At 53.1% G+C, this 23,327-nt stretch overlaps 1 protein-coding gene across 2 annotated transcripts; it reads left to right on the top strand.

Moving 5' to 3' along the window:
• The first annotated feature begins 2,541 nt into the window (after positions 1–2,541).
• Col6a2 (collagen type VI alpha 2 chain) lies at positions 2,542–22,365 on the top strand. 2 transcript variants are annotated; one of them, XM_051153272.1, is made up of 27 exons: positions 2,542–2,695; positions 2,823–3,421; positions 3,630–3,650; positions 4,403–4,468; positions 5,747–5,800; positions 5,912–5,956; positions 6,296–6,322; positions 6,539–6,565; positions 6,657–6,701; positions 7,039–7,092; positions 7,522–7,584; positions 8,144–8,206; positions 8,372–8,461; positions 8,984–9,046; positions 9,629–9,691; positions 9,942–10,004; positions 10,573–10,635; positions 11,105–11,155; positions 11,541–11,576; positions 11,896–11,958; positions 13,189–13,251; positions 13,426–13,461; positions 13,940–13,985; positions 14,132–14,284; positions 14,456–14,908; positions 15,010–15,048; positions 21,231–22,365. In XM_051153272.1, exons 1-27 carry the CDS (start codon positions 2,557–2,559, stop codon positions 21,827–21,829), a joined length of 3,084 nt encoding a protein of 1,027 aa, XP_051009229.1. In that variant the 5' UTR covers positions 2,542–2,556; the 3' UTR covers positions 21,830–22,365. The 2 variants fall into 2 exon arrangements, with proteins under 2 accessions (XP_051009229.1, XP_051009230.1); XM_051153273.1 differs by lacking the exon at positions 21,231–22,365 and adding an exon at positions 18,502–19,150.
• The last annotated feature ends 962 nt before the right edge of the window (positions 22,366–23,327 follow it).

The following is a 23,327-nucleotide window of genomic DNA, read 5'->3' as shown; positions in this document are numbered from 1 at the left end:
GTTACAGAAGATTGTGGTGCTGGGAATTAACCTTGGGTCTTCTTGCTAGAGCAATATACTTTTTTTTTTCTTTTTTCTTTTCTTTGTTTGTTTGGTTTTTTTGTTTTTTTGTTTTTTGGTTTTTTTTTTTGTTTTTTTTTTTGTCCCAAGACAGAGTTTCTCTGTGTAGCCTTGGCTGTCCTGGACTTGCATTGTAGACCAGGCTGGCCTCGAACTCACAGAGACCCACCTGCCTCTGCCTCCCAAGTGCTAGGGTTAAAGGCGTGCGCCACCACCGCCTGGCACAATATACCTTCTTAATGCTGGGCAATATCTCCAGCCCCAGGATGGAGTTTTATGACAAAGGTAACTGAAAGGGGGCAGGGACAGAGAAATTAGAGGTGGAGAATTTTTATGTCATTAAATTGGTGCAAATTATAACAGTTTCAATCTTAGGGAGTGAAATAAAGTCTCCCCGGCGACCACCAAGAAAGAATACACAAATACCAAAGAAATGAGGATGGTATTTAAGCATTTCGCTACTAAAAATCAACCAAACATACTGTATAAAGCTATACAAAAATTTAGGAACACAAATGTATAAAGCACAGAGAATGCAAAATTGGAAGACACCCTTTGTCAGTAACTACTTTGAATGAAATGTGATTAAACTCTGCAAATGAGAGGCAGAGATTGGTAGAATGGACAAAAACAAAACAAAACAAACAAACAAACAAACAATCCAGTCCCACTTTATGCTCTGTATAATAAACTCACTTTAGATCTATAGGTTAACAGTGACAGGATGGAAAAGGATATCAATATAAATAGAGAGAAAAGGGCTAGCTGTGTTAACATCAGACAAAACAGACTTTAATTTTTGAAAATACTGAAGAGATAAAGGATGTTACATATTGGTGCGGGCCCCGCTACAGACAACAAGGGGACATGACAGGCCTAAGATTTTTATCCACCTCATAGCAATCCATCAAAACGTTTGCGATTTTAATTTTGGCTCACACGGTGGAGCCTTTTGTACAGCCCAGGCTTGCCTCAAACACTCAGTCCTCCTGCCTCCATCTCCCATGCTCTGAGATCACAGATACCTCACCTTAGAAGCTGCACACCGTCATCTCATTGTCCAGCACAATTTGATGTGAGAACACTATACAAACAGGACGTGAAATTTTGAGGTTATCTTGGAGCAGCTGTGGCTGTCTTTATAACTGCCAATGAATTGTTTCCTTTAGGTGTTTCCTGAAGTATGTTGCTGCTCATTTGTTTCTTTCCTATGCAGATAGTTTTAGAAATCTCGTTACAAATTAGACTTTACAAGTGGTACACTTCACATGGGTGTGCCTAATTAGTTCAGTTTTCCTGGTACTGGGCTTTCATGGTCTTCAACACAAGGTCCCTCTGTGGTGTTTTAATGTCTCTACTGAGGCCACCTGTCTCCTCAGTTACTGTCTATTTTGCTCACTTTGCTTTCCAGGATTTATTCTCTGCCCCTTATCTGTTCTTGTCGTCTATAGCAACAATTCTTTGGGTGTAGTTTATTTCATCTTTTTGAAATAAACTTGTTTTGTTTTGTTTTGTTTTGTTGAGATAGGATTTTTCTATGTGGCCCAGCTGGTCTGAGCTTGTGGCTTCTGTCTCAGACTCCCAAATGCTGGAATTACAAGTGTGTGGGTCCTGCCTGATTTCTTCCATCCTTAGTATCAAACCCACTGTTCGCTGGCTCCACTTTCTTTTTCTTTCTTTCTTTTTTTTTTTTTTTTTTTTTTTGTGGCAGAGCTTTCCTGTGTGGCCTTGGCTGTCCTGAAGTTGCTTTGTAGACCAGGCTGGCCTCAAACTCACAGAGATGCACCTGCCTCTGCCTCCCTCCCAAGTGCTGAGATTAAAAGCGTGTGCCACCACCCGCTATTTTCAACTAAAACAATGTAACATCTGAAATTTGGAGTACTTTCTCTGACTGATGCAACTCCCTAGATAACATGTTAGGACAGAATCTCTCCTGGGCCACAACTGCCCCTGCTCCAGAGTGTCTGTGTTGTTTCTTTAGTGCTCTGGCTGCACCTACAGTGGAGAAAGGGCTGCCCTCAGCATGCTAGCGCCTGATGAAGAGTCATACTAAAAATCACTGTGTCTGACTAGCCCTGGCCCCACTCAGACCATCCCAATGCCCCCATGAGAAAGGGGGACCAGGCCACAGGGAGAGGGACGTGCCCAGGGTTCCACACTGAAGCTAGGACCTGCCCACCGAATGAAGTGGGTGTGTTCCTCCTTGCCCCTGTTCCCAGGGCAGACCCCGGAGTGAGGTGTATGAAGACACAGTTCCCTGGTGTTTCCAAGCCACTCAAATGGGCCCATCTATGTACACCCTGACCCCAGAACTAGGAAGAGCTGCACGGAGAGACTCAGTTCCCCAGCGGGGGGAGGCAACAACATGGAGCATGTTTCCTTAAGGGATAACAAGCTTTCTGCATCCCACCCTGGGAGGGCAGTGATGTAGATTGGGGCACGAGGGGAGTATCTATTATGGTTCCCCCCCCCCCTTATTGCAGGACATCAGGGCACATGACTACTATCAAGATGCTCCAGGGTCCTTTTTCTGTGCTCCTGCTTGGGGGGCTCTTGGGAGTCCTCCATGCCCAGCAGCAACAGGAAGCCATCTCACCTGACATCGCCACTGTTGGCAGGAACAACAACTGTCCAGGTACCTGAATCAGGCTCTAGGGTTCTGAGAGAGAAGCGGTATTCATAGGGTAACGGCGGGCTCATAGCATAGCCCCCACTCGGCAGGCTCTGACGGGTCCAATGTCACCCCCTTCCCCCACCTCCAGAGAAGGCTGACTGTCCAGTCAACGTGTACTTCGTGTTGGACACCTCGGAGAGCGTGGCCATGCAGTCCCCCACAGACAGCCTGCTTAATCACATGCAGCAGTTCGTACCTCAGTTTATCAGCCAGCTGCAGGATGAATTTTACCTGGACCAGGTGGCCCTGAGCTGGCGCTACGGCGGTCTCCACTTCTCGGACCAGGTGGAGGTGTTCAGCCCACCAGGCAGTGACCGGGCCTCCTTCACTAAGAGCCTACAAAGCATCCGCTCCTTCCGCAGGGGCACCTTTACTGACTGCGCACTGGCCAACATGACGCAGCAGATCCGGCAGCATGTTGGCCGAGGCGTGGTCAACTTTGCCGTGGTCATCACTGATGGCCACGTCACAGGCAGTCCCTGCGGGGGCATCAAAATGCAGGCCGAGCGTGCCCGCGAGGAGGGCATCCGGCTCTTTGCCGTGGCCCCTAACAGGAACCTAAATGAACAAGGCCTGCGGGACATCGCCAGCACCCCACACGAGCTCTACCGCAACAACTATGCCACCATGCGGCCTGACTCTACTGAGATTGACCAGGAGACCATCAACCGCATCATTAAGGTCATGGTGAGCAGCTGTGGCTCGGGCAGAGGCTAGGGATGCCGTCCACCCACCAGCGTGGCAGCAGTCAGAGTTCAGTGTGTCCCTCTGTGAGTAAAGCAGTTGAGGGAGGTTGGAGTCAAGCTGTCTCATATCCGTGATCCCTGCCCAGACTCAGGAGGTGGCACACAGGCGCCTAGGCTCGGGCTAATCTGGGTCTCTGTCTTTTCTACAGAAACATGAAGCCTATGGAGAGGTGAGTTGGCTCCGTCACTACAGCCCAGCCTATGCTACCTGCTGGCCACCAAGACCCAGCAGAGGACCAACATTGCACTCCCGGTTTCCCAGGGCCTTGCTTGAGCAGACCAGAGTAACAGAAGGCCTGAAGTCCCCGTCTGCTCTGTTGGGCCTGATGCTCTTGAGCTTCGATGAATCGCCAGTCCCATCCCCAGTCATCTCAGGCTATTTAGTACCTCCCCGCCCTGGGGATGGGGGCTGGTACTGGTGTTATCCACCAGACCCATGACTTCATGAGGGGGCAGGGGAGGGGCTTTATCCAACCCAAACTGGAAGCCACCACGTGCCTGTCTTGAGGTTGTACAGCCTTTTGGAAAGTGTCCCTTTGGGAAAGGGGAGCAGGCACCCAAAGTCCCACCCTACTCCTTCTGTGGAAACATGCCATCCTAGAACTGCTACCTAAAAGAATGGCACGTCAGTCTCTGGACACAGATGGTGCCTAGCCATGACCAGAGCTCTTTGGTTTTTGTTATTGTTGGTCATTGTTTAGCTCAGCCTCGTGTACCCAAACCCTGGCTGGATGGTTTGACTGAATGCTGGCTTCTACCTGCCTAGGACCCTGTGTCTCATCCTTCATCCTTGTGCTGCTTGTCCCTATGGGAATGTGTGGGCACCTCCTCCGAGAGCACAAGGTTCTGCCTGACCCATTCCATACCCATCTGGGGACTCGTCCTACACCCTAACCTCTGCTGTCTGTCCACCTCCTTTCAGTGCTACAAAGTGAGCTGCCTGGAGATTGCTGGACCCCACGGGCCCAAGGGCTACCGGGGACAGAAGGTAAGCTGCCGGGAGACCCTGTGGCCTAGGATTCAGGAAGCCCCACTGCGTGAATTCCGCAGTGAAGGCCAGCTGCCTGTGGGTGGCCTCGGCACTTCCGCACTTGGGGAAAAAAAACTAAAATCTGGGTTCTGTTCACTTCCTCTTAAATGGTGTTTTGAGAGAAACAGGAAATGCTTTTAAAAATCATTCAGATGCCACTTAAAATTCATTCGTGAAGTAAACCAACATGCTCATGTTGCACGCCACATTTCTGCCAGTGACATGATTGCTCATTAGCGTAAGGCACCCACTCAGAGGCTTGCTTAGTTCTAGGCTGGCTGTAATAACTCAGCTTTGAATGGTTAGCCAGCATTTTCCTAACAACAGGACTGTATAAAATAGATCCCTTCCAATTTCACTCCCCCAGTGTCTGAAACTAACAGTTCATATATCAGAAACCAGAGGGATAGAGATGCAAGCAGGCGCTTGAAGTGGCTTTGACAAGTGCAGGGGGAGCTTCTACAGCAGTGGGCAGCTGGGAGAGATGTCTCCTGAGCCAGGCGTCTCCTGGCTTGGCTTCTTCCAGTCCTGGCCACAAGAAGGGCCCACCCTGTTGCCATTCAGGGCCACCTTACCACTCACACAGCAGAGCGGCGGTGATCCAGGCCCTGGGAGGTGGATGCCACCAGGACTTAGCTGAGACACGCCAGCATATCTGACCATCCATCCTGCTTGATCTCTCTCCCTCCTCTCTCCTTTGCCTCTTGACTTTTTTTTTTTTTCCTTGCCTTTTGTCCTTTTGCATTTAAAGTTGAAAGACTATTATTAAGCAGGTGCAGTTTACTTAGTAAAGCTCTGATATAAAGTTAAAACTTTGGACTCCTAGGGAGTCTAATTTTATGTAGTTTTCTGAAGCCCCGATCTTGCTAGTTCCTTCGATCCATACCTTACCCGTGCCTATCCTGCCCAAGAGGTCGTAATCCACCCCCCGAGTGCCATGCTGCCAGTGTCAGCTGTGACCTGGGCTGTGGTACAGAGGTCCCAGGACTAGCATCCCCAGCTGAGAAGCTGCTCTGTCACATTTGCAGTGTGACTTCATGGAGAGCTGTCTATAACTTCCCAAAGGAGAATCAGCAAGAGCCTGGTGGGGCCGCTGGGACCCTCAGGGGCAGCTGGTGCCATTCCAAGATGTTGCCACCTGGGGAGGGACCAACAGCTTTTGCCATACCACCACTTACAGGAGATGACAGAGTTCCCTTGCCTCAATTTACCCTTCTCCCTGTCTTCTACTTTTAGGGTGCCAAAGGCAACATGGGTGAGCCAGGAGAGCCTGGACAGAAGGGGAGACAGGTAAGGTCCCCATATAGCCTCTGGCTCCTGACCCCTGGACTTGACCCTTAATCACTCTCCCTGCACCCAGGGCTGGAATCACACCCAAGGCTCTTTGTACCTTCTTCACAGGGAGACCCTGGCATCGAAGGCCCCATTGGATTCCCAGGACCTAAGGCAAGTTCTCTACCCAGGGCTGGGAAGGGGGAAGGGAAGTGGAGGAAGGTCGGTTTGGGGCAGTTCCCTATTGCCCTTGAGGATGTTCACAGCCCAGGCCCTGTTGCCAAAAAAGAGAAATGCCTCTACAGTCTGAAGGTCACTCCAACACTATGTGTCCAGCCTGACCCCTCCTCTATCAAAGAATGTGTTCAGGACCCACATATGACTTCCAGGAGTGAAACAGCCAACTGCGCACACCCTTGGTGCTGGGTCTTGGCTGTCCATCACATCTGTTTCTCCAGGGCTCCACCACTGACATGCCCTCGGTGACACCCTGTCTTTTCCTTCTGCCCTCAGGGTGTCCCTGGCTTCAAAGGAGAGAAGGTAAGTGGTGATGTTGCCCAGGACAATAGTTAGCTACTTCGTCTACCTGACCTGATGGCATGGCAGCCCCGCAGCGGCAGCTCCTGGAGGCGGACCTAGGCTTCTCACCATGGGTCTTGGTCACATTTGAGCTGAGAGTCTTCATTCGCACCCCAAAGACAACAGTCTCTGTGAAGCTTGGAACCTCAACCCACATTTTACTTTCCTCCTCTACAGGGTGAATTTGGATCAGATGGTCGGAAGGTAAGCCTGAGTAAGGGATTAGTGCTCCCTGACTGGCCTCTCAGAATGACCAAGGATTGGGACTAACTAGTCCTTTCTCTTTCTTCTCCAGGGAGCCCCCGGCCTAGCTGGCAAGAATGGAACAGACGGACAGAAGGTAATCGCAAGCCCCATTCCAACTGCCAGACACTGCCATGCACCTCCCCCCAACACACACACATGCACATAATTATATTCACACAGATATAGATGCATAAACATACACACACACACACACACACACAGTGAGGACATTCCACACCCATGCACCTGGCCTGGTCCCAGGATTCGGTCTCCATGGAGACAGAAAGAAGCAAAAGGGCAACACCCCCCCCCCATCACCTTCCAGTGCTCTGACTAGGGTGTAGCTGGCTTGTCATATAAGGGCCCGAGCAGTGCTGTCACTGACTTGCAGGGACCCCAGATCTGCATTCTGATATTCCTACTTCTTTCAGGGAAAATTGGGACGCATTGGGCCTCCTGGTTGCAAGGGAGACCCAGGAAGTCGGGTGAGTGACGTCACCATCTTCATTGTCCATCACATGAAATATCATTGAGAGGACATGGGTACCAGACCGGGTTGGAAGCAAGTCTTAGGATTCTTTCTTCTGCTCAGCCTCTCCCTGCTTGGACCCTCACTCCAGTCTGGAACTCTGGTAGTCTTGGGGTCACAACCCACCCCTTCAGGAGCCAACCCTTGGATATGTATGGTTACCAGGCCACGGGGGAGCTCATGGCCCTAGCCTGAGAACCTCTGAAACTCTGAGGACCAGTCTTTAGGCAAGGCTCTTGTTGAGCCAGGACCTCACAGCCAGAGTGAGCAGCAGTTCTGGGGGTGGGGAGGTCCCCCACTCTGTGTCAGCATTCCTGGCTTGCGGGAAGCACAGCCTATTCAGCAGGGGCCCACACAGCCAAACAGCCTTTCCCACCCCCCTCAGGGCCCCGATGGATACCCTGGAGAAGCCGGAAGTCCAGGCGAGCAAGGAGACCAAGGTGCCAAGGTAAGGACTTAATCAGATACATCCGTAGAGTAAGCTTGGTCACCGCCCTCAGGAGTCCCTGCTTTGGGAATCCCTGTGCCAGCTCAGATTACCATGAGGGGACATCCCAGGCTGCACATGTACCACAGCTCGCCCACCTCCCCTTAAGCTTGCAGAGACCCTGAAGAAAGCTCTGGTCACTGTAACTCTTACTCCCCAAGGCCCTGGTGGCCCTTTGCCCTCGGAAGCCCTAGACCTCTAACCACAGGATAAGCAGCCTTCACCCAGGAGCCCAGACCTGAGATGCCCTGTCCCTTCTACCTGCCTCCTCCCTTGAACATTTACCTGAGGCCCATCTCACTCTCACCAGCTCCTCACATAGGGCTCCTTCCCCCACAGAAGGTTCAGGCTTTACACTGGGCTCTTGGGTTGGTCTTTCGGCCACCTTGGCAAGCTCTTCCCCCATTATGACACCTGGCATCCTATGTGCTCCAAGAACATGGCGGGTATGTAGATGGCCCTGCCTCACTGCCCAGAACCTGTCCATGAACAAAGTCGATGTCACCCCCAACCCTTCCAGGGGGACGCCGGCCGTCCAGGACGCAGGGGACCACCAGGAGACCCTGGAGACAAGGGAAGCAAGGTGAGTTGCAAGCCTGTTCACTTCCTTGGCCCTGGGTACTGTTCCATACTGTTCTATGCCCTCACACGTGAGGGGGTAGGGCATGGGAAGGACTGGCTCGGGGAGGCACCGTGCACCAGCCCTTGTGCATCCCTCGGCCACACTGAACTGCCCTGCCCTACACAGGGTTACCAAGGCAACAACGGAGCTCCTGGGAGTCCTGGAGTGAAAGGAGGCAAGGGGAGCCCTGGCCCCCGTGGACCAAAAGGAGAGCCCGTGAGTTACCCTGCCCCACAGACACTAAGCCTCTCCACCTGGACCAGACTCCCCCTACCCTTGCTTCAGGCTCCTCTGTGGCACCACTGTAGACAGCAGGAAGGCCCATTGACAAATGGCACCGGGGATAGGCAGAACCCTCTGTTCACTACCCTCCCTTCAAAGCTCCCCCAGAGCTGAACTCGGGGCAGGGACCCCACCCCAGGGCTGGTCCTTAGAGGAGACCGTCTGAGGGTGTCCAGTGAGGGAATAAACAGGAATGACCACGCTGACGGTCCAAGCCATGTCGCAATTGTTGGCCAGGACATACACCCAGCCTGACCAGGACCGCCCACACACTGAGTCCTGAGTCTTTGGCTGGGACGAAACTGACACGGCAGCCACAGCCACAGGCAGATGTCCCTGGGAGGGACTACCAAGCTCACGGTTCCCAGTGTCCTGGGAAGAGCAAGGCCACAAGTGGCCCACATGGCCCTTCCAGCAGTTTCGTTCCCCCTTCATCCTTATGCCCACTCTCTCCAGGGACGCAGGGGAGACCCTGGAACCAAGGGCGGCCCGGGCAGTGATGGTCCAAAGGGGGAGAAGGTGAGTTGCTCTATCAGGAGGCAAGAGGTCTGCTATGAAATATCACCATCTTCATCCATCAGGAAAACAAAACTCTGAGGTCTAACAACAGACGGGGCTCAGGGGAGGGTGGGTCCCTGTACTGACTAAGAAAAGAAGACAGGCAGGCTCTCGCTCCCAGCTGCTCCGGAGGCTTCTGGAAGGGCACCGCCCATCCTACACATGCACTGTAAAATCACATAGGCTGCACACTGCTCCCTCTTGCAGCATCCCCCGTCTCAGACATACATAGTCCTGTAGCCTTCCACTGCCACAGCTCTCAAGGATGGTGGTGAAGGCGCCCTTCCTCTGAGTGGCTAGGGTCCCAACCACAAGGTGGCCTCGTCAGGATTGAGGCTGTCATTCTGTGAGGATGAGAAGACTGCAAGAGGAAGCACAGCGCCATTCTGACATCACCCTTCCCACGCCAGCATCTTTGTCCCAATGGGTTGAATAACTTGTTCCTCTCACCCCAAACCTCACATTCCCTCAATACGGCCTCTGGAGAGGATGGATCAGAATTGTTCCTTGGCCAAGACCTGACCAAGACCTGTCTTCTCACAGGGAGACCCTGGTCCTGAGGGGCCCCGAGGCCTGGCTGGAGAAGTTGGCAGCAAAGGAGCCAAGGTATGCTAATCAGAAGGTGGCAGATACCAGGATGAAGGGCTATTCCCCAGGACAGGAGGTGTCAAAGGCCAGTTCAACCTGCCTTATTAACCTTTTCACAGGCCTCACCAAGGCAAGACCACTACTGGGCAGTAGGCCCTTCCCCCCCTGAACCATAACACCCCCAGGGCCAATGTCACTCTGCCAATCTGTGGGTGCACTGTTAGGCCACAGCATCTCACCATTTTACCCTCATTGTCTTTCTTTGCAGGGAGACAGAGGTTTGCCTGGACCCAGAGGTCCCCCGGGGGCTCTTGGGGAACCAGGAAAACAGGTCAGTAGAAGAACACTTGCAGCCCCAAGGCCATGACAGCACCCTGTCCTCAGGCTCTCACCTACTCTTTAAGCCTGTTCTCAACCCCTAACCATTCTGCTCCCTGCCCTCCAACCCTCCCACCTGTTCCCTACCTTGTCCCATGATTCCCTACTCTCTACCCTGCCCCCAACCCTCCATCAACTCCCCACCCTCCCTCTTACCCCCATCCATTCCCCACCCTGCCCCAGATCTCCCCACTCCACCTTTTCTCCAATCTCCACCCCTCCCCACTCTCCCCCAAACCCCCAGCCCACTCTCCACCCACTCTTCACCCTGCCTCCCAAAGTCCTTCCCATTCTCAACCCTGTTCGGTAAACCCCACTCTGCCCCAGCGCCCCTACCCACTCCCCATCTTACACTATTCAAACCCTTGCCTACCGACTTCCCACCCTTCCTGGCCCCTAACCCTAGGCAAGGTGGTGGTCCTGGTACCCAGACCTGCCATCTTCTCAGAGCTGGTCAAAACAGGCTAGGCCATCACCATTTCAAGGGACCAGGCCAGCTCTGACTTCTCTTTTGCCCTCAGGGATCTCGGGGAGACCCTGGTGATGCTGGTCCCCGAGGAGACTCAGGACAGCCAGGCCCCAAGGTAGGTCCCTTCCTTTTGTCAATATGGGATGGGGGTCTAAGGCAGTTGCCTGTGGGGGTTCCCAACAGGAGAGTAGCAAGAAAAGCTTTGGGGCCCTGGAGAAGGAGAGAGGCCTCCCTTGAGCCTCCTATTTCCAGATCCTAGTGAGACTGGCCAGGGCAGCAAGACCTGGGCTCTGACAATGGAGCACAATAGATGGCCATGCAGCCTGTCTTCTGTCCTCCCCACCCAATGTCCTGCCCAGAGAGATGGCAGGGTCTTGAGGGATGGAAAACCATATGAGTACTGCATGGTCCCAGTGGCCTCTTGAGTGTGTGCCACGGCCCCTGGATTATCTGGCACAGCAATCGCATGCACTCCAGTCCAGAGGTGAGCAGCAAGCTAGGCTCACAGCCTCTGCTCCCACCCTGCACTATTTGGACACTTCCTCCTCCTCAGTTATTCCAGCTAACTCAACCTTCCCCTTCAGGGAGATCCTGGAAGGCCTGGATTCAGCTACCCGGGACCCCGAGGGACAACCGTGAGTCATGGCATGGAACAAGAAATACCAGGAGAACTAACTCTGTGGGGAGGGCCCCAAGGCTTCTGTAGTTCATTTGATGTGGGACTAGGAATAGGGTGGGGCTGGGGGAGGGGCCGGGTTACCTGTCACTTGGTACAAAGGCAGAGCCAGCCAGCACCCAGAGAACCAGAGATCAGGCATAGCTCAGGGTCGGGTCAGCGTGACTCAATGTGTGTGGCCTCAATGGCCTTTACCTGAGGTGTGTGTGAGCTCCTGTATAAACTCTGATATCCAAGAAAACATGAGCAGTGGTCTCAGCTCTGCGGGATGGAGGGCCTCTCTGCATGTCATAGACCTGGGGTCCGTGACTGAGCAACCTATCAGATCTTTGCTTGCTTCACAGGGTGAAAAAGGCGAGCCCGGCCCACCAGGCCCTGAGGTACTTGGGGGTCTTATCTCAATCTACCTTTTCCTGCTGGGGTTGTAGACGTCCTGCATGCCATGTTCACTGTGGGAATCATCTTCCGGTCACGTCCTTGCCCCAGGACAGGCCACGTGGGCCCTAGAAGGGCTTTAAGTGGTGGTAGCTCCTGTGTCCTTTCCCAAACAAAACCCAGAGCTTTCCTGAGAACGCCCATCCTCCATGCTCAACTATGCATACGGTGTCTGTGTTGCCTCTGAGTTCCTGATAGTCTGTGGAAGGTCTTACAGTGTGGGCGGGAGTGTGTATACGTACTAACGCGTGTCCTGTGCCATAGGGAGGCCGAGGAGACTTTGGTCTGAAAGGAGCACCTGGAAGGAAGGGAGACAAAGGAGAACCAGTGAGTGTCACCATCCTATGCCCAGGGCAGTGGGCTGGCGCTTGAGGGGAGCCTAAGATCCCTGAAGAAACATCCAGCCTGCCTGGCACTAAGCCCCTGAAGGGAATGGTCAGGCTCAGAGGTCTCCTCGATTCTTTGCCCGCATCCTCAGCCATCCCTCCTGTGGTTTGTTGGCATAGGCCAGGCCCATATCACCTTCATGCCCATGTCCCTGGCACCACTGGGTATGCACATGGACACATGGGCACGTGAAGAACAGCAGGGACAAGGCAGCACATAGAAGGGTGGATGGCCGATAATGGCGGATGGACAGAGGGATGGGGTTGGCCGTTCAGGGGAGGGATGGTAGGTGGCTGGACAGGTAAGGGATAGATAAGTAGGCACACTGGACACATGAGAGTGACCAGAGGACCAGGGGATGTCTCCGTGTGAGTTATCTCAGGACTGTCTTTGAGTTCCTCAATGGCCTGCTACTCTCTCTTGCATACAAGGCTCTAAGAGTGGCTGCTCAGGACATCATTGGGGTGATGCCAGGCTCGGGATGAAGTGGGTGGTGCAGTCCTTCATGCCCACTGTACTCCCAGCAGAGACGGGGATCAACACCCCTATAGGGCAGAGAGACCCCCAGGATTGTACTGAGCCTACTTCATATTCTTCCTCAGGACTATACTGAACCTACTTCCTATTCCTCCTCAGGACTATACTGAGCTTACTTCCTATTCTTCCTCAGGGCTATACTGAGCCTACTTCCTATTCCTCTCAGGACTATACTGAGTCTATTTCCTATTCCTCGCAGGACTATACTGAGCCTACTTCCTATTCTTTCTCAGGGCTATACTGAGCCTACTTCCTATTCCTCTCAGGACTATACTGAGTCTATTTCCTATTCCTCGCAGGACTATACTGAGCCTACTTCCTATTCTTCCCAGGACTATACTGAGCCTACTTCCTATTCTTCCTCAGGGCTATACTGAGCCTACTTCCTATTCCTCTCAGGACTATACTGAGTCTATTTCCTATTCCTCGCAGGACTATACTGAGCCTACTTCCTATTCTTCCTCAGGACTATACTGAGCCTACTTCCTATTCTTCCTCAGGGCTATACTGAGCCTACTTCCTATTCCTCTCAGGACTATACTGAGTCTATTTCCTATTCCTCCCAGGACTATACTGAGCCTACTTCCTATTCCTCCCAGGACTATACTGAGCCTACTTCCTATTCCTCCTCAGGCTGATCCTGGTCCTCCTGGCGAACCTGGCCCTCGGGGGCCAAGAGGAATCCCAGGACCTGAGGTAAGTCCGCCTCTGTCCCTTTAGCCCATAGCTTCTGGCCTAGTCATGCTGGTGTATGTGGAGCCTCCTGGTTCTGCCCTTAGTGGGTCCGTGGGTCAGTATGCCCTGGGTGGTGACACCAGGAGCAACTTGGACCAGCAGCCTCACCTTCTACTGTCATTCTTTGTCCTCCAGGGAGAACCCGGCCCTCCAGGAGACCCTGGTCTCACGGTAGGTGTCACCTAGTGTGGAATCAATATCCTTGTTCATGATTGTACTTTTCTGAAAAAAATGCAAAACCAGAAAACCAAAAAACAAAAAATAAGAGCATCACATAATAGGGTTGGCAAGAGCAAAGTCAGAGGATGAGCTCAGGGGGCAAAATTAGTAGGCATACAGTCAAAGGTCGAAGCCAACAGGTTTGATGTTGGCACAGGCAAGGTCAGAAGATGAATCAAGATTGGCAGGCGGGCGTAAGTTCAGAGGGCAAAGTCAGCAGCGGTCAGGTTAGCAAGGACAAGCCGTAATATAGGGGTCACTGGGTGGAGCCGGTATGAGTAAGGTCAGAGGGCAAAGTTGGAAATGTGTGTACCTCCCTCCCCCAACTCTACTCCTTGTCAGCAGACATGGGGTTAGGGTCCCCTATGGAAGCCCCGAGGCAACAGTGGGTGCTCCCTACCTAAAAGCACCCACTGGGGCTGTGTTGCAGGAATGTGACGTCATGACCTACGTGCGGGAGACCTGCGGGTGCTGTGGTGAGTTGGCCTAGCACATCGGGATGTGTGCCTGCTGGAGGGGTAGAGTGTATAGAGCAGGGTCATTCACGGTCTCTCTGGCCCTGTACCCTAAGGGTCTTCCCAGTCTCTACCCACTAACTCTGTCATCCTGCACACACTTCCAGACTGCGAGAAGCGCTGTGGTGCTCTGGATGTGGTCTTCGTCATCGACAGCTCTGAGAGTATCGGCTACACCAACTTCACCTTGGAGAAGAACTTTGTCATCAATGTGGTCAACAGGCTGGGCGCCATTGCCAAGGACCCCAAGTCTGAGACAGGTCAGTTAAAGCCTGGAAGGACCCTGAGGCAGAAACCAGAGCCCTACCTCTAGCCAGAATCATGGCTTTGCCACATACCGCGTGATTTCACTCCAGGTGGCCGAGCCATGGTCACCAGGGTGGAAAAGCAGGCTGCGGGGGGACACTGTTCTCACTGTTATACCCTTGTAGGCACACGTGTGGGTGTGGTGCAGTACAGCCACGAGGGCACCTTTGAGGCCATCCGGCTGGACGACGAACGAGTCAACTCCCTGTCCAGTTTCAAGGAGGCTGTCAAAAACCTCGAGTGGATTGCCGGTGGCACTTGGACGCCCTCTGCCCTCAAGTTCGCTTACAATCAGCTCATCAAAGAAAGCCGGCGCCAGAAGACCCGGGTGTTTGCAGTGGTCATCACAGATGGGCGCCATGACCCCAGAGATGATGACCTCAACCTTCGGGCACTGTGTGACCGAGATGTGACTGTGACAGCCATTGGCATCGGTGACATGTTCCACGAGACCCACGAGAGTGAGAACCTCTACTCCATCGCCTGCGACAAGCCGCAGCAGGTGCGCAACATGACACTGTTCTCTGACCTGGTGGCTGAGAAGTTCATCGATGACATGGAAGATGTCCTTTGTCCAGGTGAGCGATGGGACCCAGGTCGTTACCCCTAGCAGGCTGGTAGGTAACCACTGAAAGCCCAGAAAGAACTAACAGAGACTTGGTCTTTTCCTCTCTTCCAGACCCCCAGATCGTGTGTCCAGAACTTCCTTGCCAAACAGGTAACCGGGGTGCCTGAAACACTAACCCCAGTCAGGCAGATCTGTCCCAGCATCCTTCCTGTTCTAACGGCCAGAGCGGCTGCAAGGAATTGTGCGGCCTCAAGGGCGTGCCACTGTGGAGGCACCTCTTAGGGAGAAACCCTTTGAAGCTCACCCCTGGCATGGTAGAGTCAGGGGCTCAGGGTGAGGACTGGCTCCTGGGAGCATATAGTGTCATCCTAAACCCTTACAGGGTACCATCTGGGCAGAGACTGCTGGCCTGGCGGTGCTTGGCTCTTGGCCGCTGACCAAAAGGTATTTCAGTGTCTGAGGTCTTCCTATCACTAGGGAGCTCTCCTTTTGGTCCACAGGGGCTAAGTCTCTTTTCTCTCTTGGATTTCTGAGAGCTCTGTTGTGGGCAGACATAGCGAGGGGCCATCTACTTGCCAGGGCCTGGCAAGCTCTGGTCAAAAGATAAAGCCCTAAAACTGCTGGGTGGCATGGCTGGTGTAAGATGTCCAGAAGCAAGCACACTGATACCCACCAGCAGTGGATTGGCTTTGCTTCTTTCTAACCCCGCAGCTGCTTTGTGGCCTTCGTAGGAGGAGGCTGGAACCAGAGCTGCTACTCCCAAGGGAGGGTAGGAGGTACCCCTGCTGTGCTGAGGGTCCCTGTCAATGTCTCCCCAAGACGCTGCTGCAGATGACTGACTGCCGAAAAGCTTTAGTCCTGAGGCCTTTGGGAGCTATTCAGCTCCCTCTGCAAGCCCCGCCGCTCCCCAGAGAGTTGAGTAGAGCCTGGGGCCAGTTCTGCATGGTGGGACTGTTGTCAAGACGGGCCACAGGTAGTAGTTCTCATAGCCTGTACTGTGCATCTGCATCTCCCTGCAAAGCCTCAGCTGTCCCTTGGTCCCACCCAAAGACAGGGGGGCCCCCTGAGCATGTGCACAGGCTCTGAGACCACCTGACAGAAGGGACGATGTGAGCTGGGAGTCAGGGTCTTGCACTATTCAAACAGAGGTCATTACCAAGAAACCACTCTCAGGGGATGCTTTGGCCTCAGGTACCCAGTGAAGTTATCTGGAGAAGGACTGAGTGGGGCTCAGAGTACTGGCTTCAAGATGCCAGTTCTGGTATCTGTCAGAGGCTAGGGGCCATGTTTGCTATGAGATCCTGCAGCCACACCCCCAACCCTGGCTCCTGGCACCTTGACTGGGCTCCCAGGTGATGCTGTACCTTTGGTGGGTGATGGCATCTGACTACCACAGGGCATTGTATGGGTATATTGTATTGTAAGCCTTAAGGGAGGTGTGTATAGGAGAGATTGACGCCACAGATGCTCCACCCCTCCAACACAGAAGCCAGGCCGTGATCCCTGAGTCTTGCACCTGATCACAGTAGGAGAAGTTCAAGTTTCTACTCAAAAACTGTGACACCGGTTGTGGGTTTCATGGGCTGTCTTTATGGAGAAGAAGCAAGCTCCCCTTTTAGATGCTGGACTGTGGTATCGAGGAAGAGAGGTATTGAGTCTTGTCACATGCTTGCTCCATTTTGGTGACACCTTGTGAGGCTTCCTTAGCTATGAAAGCAATGGTCAGCCGTGTTGGTTTCTATTGTTGGGTGAGCCTTGTGTCTCCCAGGCGGAGCCCTTGCTCGTGGTTATGCCTGCTGAATTCGATCCCTTGCTCATGTCTCATGGAGGGTTCGCTTCTGTGTTCAAAGAGCTGTCTCTCGGCATCTTCCGTTCTCGTAACTTCTGTGTCTGGCTTGTATAGGGTGACACTGGGTGACAGGGTGCAGAGGCTCCAGGATGGGGTACAGGGTCAGACGGTCTCCACCTGCGGCCACATTAACTCTGGAAGGTGGCAAGCTCAGGAGGAAATAGGAACTTCAACCTACACTGAGGCCTCAGGGCCCCACAAAGCACAGTGTTCCTTACAAGGTCCCCTCCACATTTCCCAGCTCCCTAACCCCCTTCTACTGGCCTTACAAAGCACTTTTGCATTTACTGCTATGTGAAATTTTAAGGTAAATTAGACATGGTGGTGGGAGACTCAGTACTGACCTTAGATGGGGTCTTTGTAAACAGAAAGGCCCTGGGTGAGCATCCCTGTGAGCATTTCTGATATGAATATGGTGTCAGTAACGCTATCAACTCTGACCTAGCCCTGACCTTCTGAGCCAAGTAGCTAGCCCTGTCCACCCAGAATCCTGGTTACCTTGGGCCTGCCTCTGGCTAAGGATGATGTCAGTCATTAGGGGCTATTGAGAGTGCCTGAGAAGCTCAAGGCTGTAGGGAGAAAATTAGCTAGTGACAATGGTATCAAAGACCGCAGAAGCCTGAGCATTGATTATGGAGACAAGACACAAGAGCCTCTGAAGCAGCAGGTCTCAACCTGTGGGTCATGACCCTTGAAGGGTCAAATGACCCTTTCACAGGGGTCACCTAAGACTATTGAAAAACACAAATATTTGTATTGAGATCCCATAACAGTAGTAAAAGTACAGTTATGAAGCAGCAACAAAATAATTGTATGGTTAGAGGTTGCCACAATATGAGGTGTTAAAGGGTCACAGCATTAGGAAGGTTGAGAAGCATGCTCAGAGAATGAAGTGCCCTCACGGAGGCCCAAGGCCCTGGGGTCTGGTCCTGTGGTGAACATATCTGAGTTTCCTCATGCCTCCTTGGTTGCCAGAAACAGGGGAGTGAGTTTGGCCTTGGCATTGATTGAGTCATAGCCTTGGAAAGAATGAAAGGGGGAAGGGGTTTAAGAGGCGGAGAAAAATACAGAAAAAGAGAGAGAGGGATAAAGAAACAAAGGAAGAGAAATAGAGGTACAAAAAAAGAAGAGGTGGAGAGAAAGGGACAGAAGTAGAAAGGAAAGGAAAGAAAGAGAGTTTGAGACACAACATGAGAGAGGAGGAAAGAAGAGGTGAGAGAGGGAGAGGGGAAGGAAGAAGAGAGAAGTGGTGATGAGGGACAGAGGGAGCGTCTTGCTCTCCCTTCGTGTCTGTACCACTATCTCAGACCCTCAAGGGCCAGGCCTAGAATAGCAGATCACATGTCTAGGACAAAAAAGGTTAGCGTTGTGGTTTTGTCTGTGGGTGCTTTCTGGAGCGGTCTTCCTTGGGATGTAGGTGCAGCACTGAGGGGAAGCTTACAGCCTTTGTGCTCCTCTCTCTACTGGGCTTGGGCACTAACATTCCATGCTGAGTCTCCCTAGAGCTCTATAGATTTCCCCAGGGATGCTACCAGGGTGAGTCTCTTTGGCTGTGTTGCTTGCTGTCAGCATCTTCACCCCAGCCAGCCTCCTGCCTAGGCCAAACACCACCACCTGCTCCATCTCCTACTTGTCTCCCTGGGCTCAGTGTCTTTGGTCCTAACTACTGTCCATGGTCAGAGGCCTAAGGAGTGGCTGGAGGCCAGCCACACCCACTGGACCCCCTAAAGTCTTCTCTGGACACTCCCTTGCAGATGAACCGTGGCCTGGCAGCAAGCCCCCGGTCACCTTCCTCCGCACGGAAGAGGGTCCGGACCCCATCTTCCCAAAGACCATCCCCCTGCTCCAGCAGTTGCTAAACGCCACGGAGTTCACACAGAACCCAGCTGCCTACTCCCAACTGGTGGCCGTGATGGTCTACACCGCCGAGAGGGCCAAGTTCTCCACAGGGGTCGAGCGGCAGGACTGGATGCAGCTGTTCATTGACACCTTTAAACTGGTGCACAGGGACATCACAGGGGACCCAGAGTCTGTGCTGGCACTCTGTTAAAGCCTTGGGTTCACCGTGAGCAGATAGCCAGAGCTGACCCCTCATTTCTTATAGGCAGTAGGGATCTGCCCTTCCAGTCCTGAGGCCAAAAGTCTAGAATCTTACACCTTTGAGGCTGCGTTCTCTGGAGGGATCCTTCTACTTCCTCCAGCCTCTGGTGGAGCTGCCATCCTTGGCTTGTGGGCACACCATTCCAGAATCACGTCTGTCTTTCCATAACCTGTCCTCTCTGTGTCTCTGTGTCCCCTCTCCTTCTTTTTGTAATGTTTTGTGTTTTTGTTTTGTTATGCTTTTAAGAGACAGGGTTTCTCTGTATTACAGCCTAGGCAGTCCTGGAACTTGCTTTGTAGACTAGGCTGGCCTCGAATTCATGGAGATCCACCTGCTTCTGCCCCTGCCTCAGTGCTAGGATTATAGGTGTGCACTGCCACACCTAGCTTTGCCCTCTTCTTTATGAGGACACCAGTGATTGAATTGAAGGTCCACCTTAAACCCCAGAAGCTCACATCTGGCAAAAGGACTGTACAGGGGGAATTATGTTAAGGTTCTTGGACTGTAAACTTCCGGGACTCTTCCAGCTGAGCTGCCCTGTGTTTGAGAGCACAGATGGGGAGGGTGCTATCTGAATGCTTGGGGAGGTCCCCCCCCATCCTGGTTCTGCTTCAGCCCCATGTTTGTAGCCCACAAACATCTTGGAACTGTAACAAGAGCCTTAATGTATCTCAGCCACTGTCATGCCCTCTAGAACAAAGTGCCAGGGCTGCCTGCCAGTGTACCCCAAACACCTGTGTGCCCAGCCTGGTCTCTGGGAATGTAAAGGCATCCTAAGGAGACGGGAAGGACTTTTGGTACCCTCAGCCAACTCACTGAGAACCATAAAAGCATCCTCTCCCCCACCATGGGGAGTGGCAAGGGACTCACTGCAAAGTCACTAGCCATCGATGCAGGCTCCCGAACCTGGTAAGTTCTGATTGAGCTCAAGGGGCCTCATCTGGCTGGACTGGTGTCCTTGTTCCTATCTGTGTCCCTCTCACCCAGGGTAACATCCCAGATTTACTTCCCATAGCAGGCCAGGGCTAGACTCCCTGCTGTGAGTCACAGAACTCCACAGACATGGAGCACAGAGCTCCCTGAGTCCCCAGACTCCAAATTACTGGTGCATTTTCACCAGTGTCTCCCCCAGGCCCTGAAGATGTTGATTTTAAGGAAAAGTGCCTCAGCCAGCGACCCCCACTGTATGCCTGCCTCTGAATTTGGGGTAATAACTGTGAGGATTCCAGTCAGTTATGAGAAGCTAGGAAGTCCAATTGTCCCAGAAAACTGTCTGGACATTCAGAACAGATTCTAGGGACCCTGAGCAATAAATAAGGCATGTGGCTAATAAACTCAGTAAGACCCTGCCCATAAGCAGGCACTTCCTGGCTCAGGGCTCAGCCTCAGAGGTAGTAAGCAACAGTAAAACTTTTATAAAAAGATGAAACCTGTAACTAAATGCATTACATTGCTGCGGTCAAATGCCAAGTTGGGCTAACATACACTGGGATGGACGCTCACACACAACTGGGGTGGGATGGGGTTGGGGTGGGTACTCTGGCAGCTGGGTCCTGCCTTAGCCTTCTTGGTCATACATGACTCAAGTCAGACTGGTCTTAATGTGATTTCCCTGGCGTCCCAAATGCCTGGGCCATGGCGGCATGCACAGAGGAGCTGAACCCATCTTCCGCAAGGGAAAGCCTAGATGGACACCTGGTGAATAGGTAGCTGGGGCCTAGCCTGTGGCCTCTGACGACACGTGTGTGTGTGTGTGTGTGTGTGTGTGTGTGTGTGTGTGTGTGTGTGTGTGTGTGAAGTGTGGCCTCAGCTTCCATAGTGCCGTATGCCGTCCGGGCCCACCTGGACCACTTCAGCCATACCCTAGCAGTATACCAAAGCTACAGTGAGTGGTAGGACACGCGGGCCCTTCCTCTGTCTGGGCGACATGTGACTTAGACAGCCCAGGTGACTTAGAAGTAAGTGGTCCCTATGAGGGAGTCAGGTCCAGGACTCCTCCCACCAGAAAATGACCTTCATATGAGTAACTGTATCTTGGGCTGAGTGAAGGCTTTGGGGCTACCGAGAGTCCCAGAGGTGGCTGGTTGAGGCTAAGACCATGCTTGGTGACAAGAGATGCATCTTCTGACCTCTAGCCAGATCTCTAGTTTGGGGACACAAAAGAGGAAGTCCCGGGAAACAGTAGACATACTCCCAAAGGAGCCTGAGTCAATGGCAGTGCCTGGGGCAGCTCTGCTTGAGGCCTCCATTGGTGGCTGTGGGGGACGCTCTAAAGTTGTCCCATGACCTGGGATCCAGTAAGCAGGGTGTATGCAGAGATGGGGTGAGTCTCCAGCTGGCCACCCGTTGCCTGCCTGGGCCCACCTTACATCTTCCCTGCAGAGCTCTATGTGGCCCAGTGCACACAGCGGCCTGTGGACATTGTCTTCCTGCTGGATGGCTCGGAGCGGCTGGGCGAGCAGAACTTTCACAAGGTGCGACGCTTCGTGGAGGAGGTGTCACGGCGCCTGACTCTGGCACGAAGGGACGATGACCCACTCAACGCCCGCATGGCCCTGCTGCAGTACGGCAGCCAGAACCAGCAGCAGGTGGCCTTCCCGCTGACCTACAACTTGACCACCATCCACGAGGCACTCGAGAGGACCACCTACCTCAATTCCTTTTCCCACGTGGGTACAGGCATCGTGCACGCCATCAACAACGTGGTGCGGGGTGCACGGGGTGGGGCGCGGCGGCACGCAGAGCTGTCCTTCGTCTTCCTCACGGACGGCGTCACAGGCAACGACAGCCTGGAGGAGTCAGTGCACTCCATGCGCAAGCAGAACGTGGTACCCACCGTGGTCGCTGTGGGCAGTGACGTGGACATGGATGTGCTTACCAAGATCAGCCTGGGTGACAGGGCGGCCGTCTTCCGAGAGAAAGACTTTGACAGTCTGGCCCAGCCCAGCTTCTTCGACAGGTTCATCCGCTGGATCTGTTAGCACCTACCCACCCATCCCTTGGCCATCTTCCCTCTGTGGTGCTAATAGGACCTTAGCCCTGCCAGTCCCAGCTAGACTGTACACTTGGGTCTTTCTGGAGAGTGAAAGCCCTTCTCCCAAAGTCAGGACAGAAGGACTCTGAGCCCGAAGCCCCTCGCCATACCTTCAGCTCTCTTGGTGCCTGATCCCTCTTCACTTCTCCATCCTTCCTATACCTTGCTATCAAGCATCAGAGGGCCTGAGGGTCTCCCCACTGCCTGTGCCCCACACCCTCTGCCTTTCCACTTCCCTCTTCCCTTTATGCATCCTGTAGTCTCTTCTGAAGGCTGTCTGCTGGCCTGCACCAGTCTTCTCTAGAGCCCTGTCCTTCTCTGCCCATCATTTCCTGTCTCAGGAGATCAGACCTGAGAGATCCCTTGTCACACAACCAATGGCCCAATAAAAGGTTTTGAACCTCCCTGCTGCTGCCAGAGCCCCAGTGTCTGTGCCCAACAGGGCCCAGCCCCAGGCATGTACCACAAAGGGCCTTCTCCTAACACTAAGAGGACACAGGCCATTTACATGCCCACCCGAACCCATCCATTCTCTGACACCCCCCAGCCCCATTTGGCCTCCCCTCATGGGGGCAGGGATTGGCAAAAGGTGCTGATGGCCAACACTGTCCCTACTGAGTGCTCAGCACAACATCAACCTGAGCTCCCACCCTGGCCACTGAATGCCAGCCTAAAATTGCCACCCTATGATTGTTAAGCTACTTCCTAGTCCCCAGTCAGGGCTGGGTGCTCTCAGACTGCCCCCATGCCTTGAATGGAGTATTCATGAAAGGACAGATGATTAATGGATTGGGAGTAGACAGGACAAATGGCCATCAAAAGACAGTCTTATTTCAGTGTGGGTCATCTGGGGTTGCTCATACCCCAGGTCTTCCACACTGACACTCTTGGAGGCTCCACAAAGAACTGTGGGTTTTCCAAGACAGGAGCTGTACTGTGTCAGACCTACATGACTAAACACGGGGCCAAGGTGGCCTAGAGTGCACTGTCTTGGGTTATGGTATGTCTCAGAGAGAAAGGCTCACCTGGTATTCGTGAGGCCCTAGGTATGAACCGAGCACAGGAAGGCAGGAGGAAAGACAGAAAGAAGAACTAGAAGGCAGAGGGAAGTTCATGGGTTCACAGACATGGAGGCCAGAAGTCCAGGTGTGAGGTGTGGGTATGGTGGGGCCCTCTGCCTGTACCATGGAGGATCTGTCCTAGGCCTTGAGCCTGGCTCCAAGCTGGCACGCCCCTTGTCTTTGGCAGCAGGCAGTGTCACAGTAGTCCCCATGAGATGCTTCCTTCCTGTGTTCATCTGTCCAAATTGCCCTTTTTCCTTTTTTTTTTTTTTTTACAATTGGATACATTGTTACTGAGCCTCCTAGTTTAGAACGTGAGGTGATGGAACAGTGCTCGGTGGTGCTTCCCAGCGTTTTACACAGATCTACAGAAGTACTTTCAGC

The sequence above is a fragment of the Acomys russatus genome, chromosome 11 (genome assembly GCF_903995435.1).
Source record: "Acomys russatus chromosome 11, mAcoRus1.1, whole genome shotgun sequence".
NCBI lineage: Eukaryota > Metazoa > Chordata > Mammalia > Rodentia > Muridae > Acomys > Acomys russatus.
This window is presented reverse-complemented; position numbering and strand designations above follow the sequence as displayed.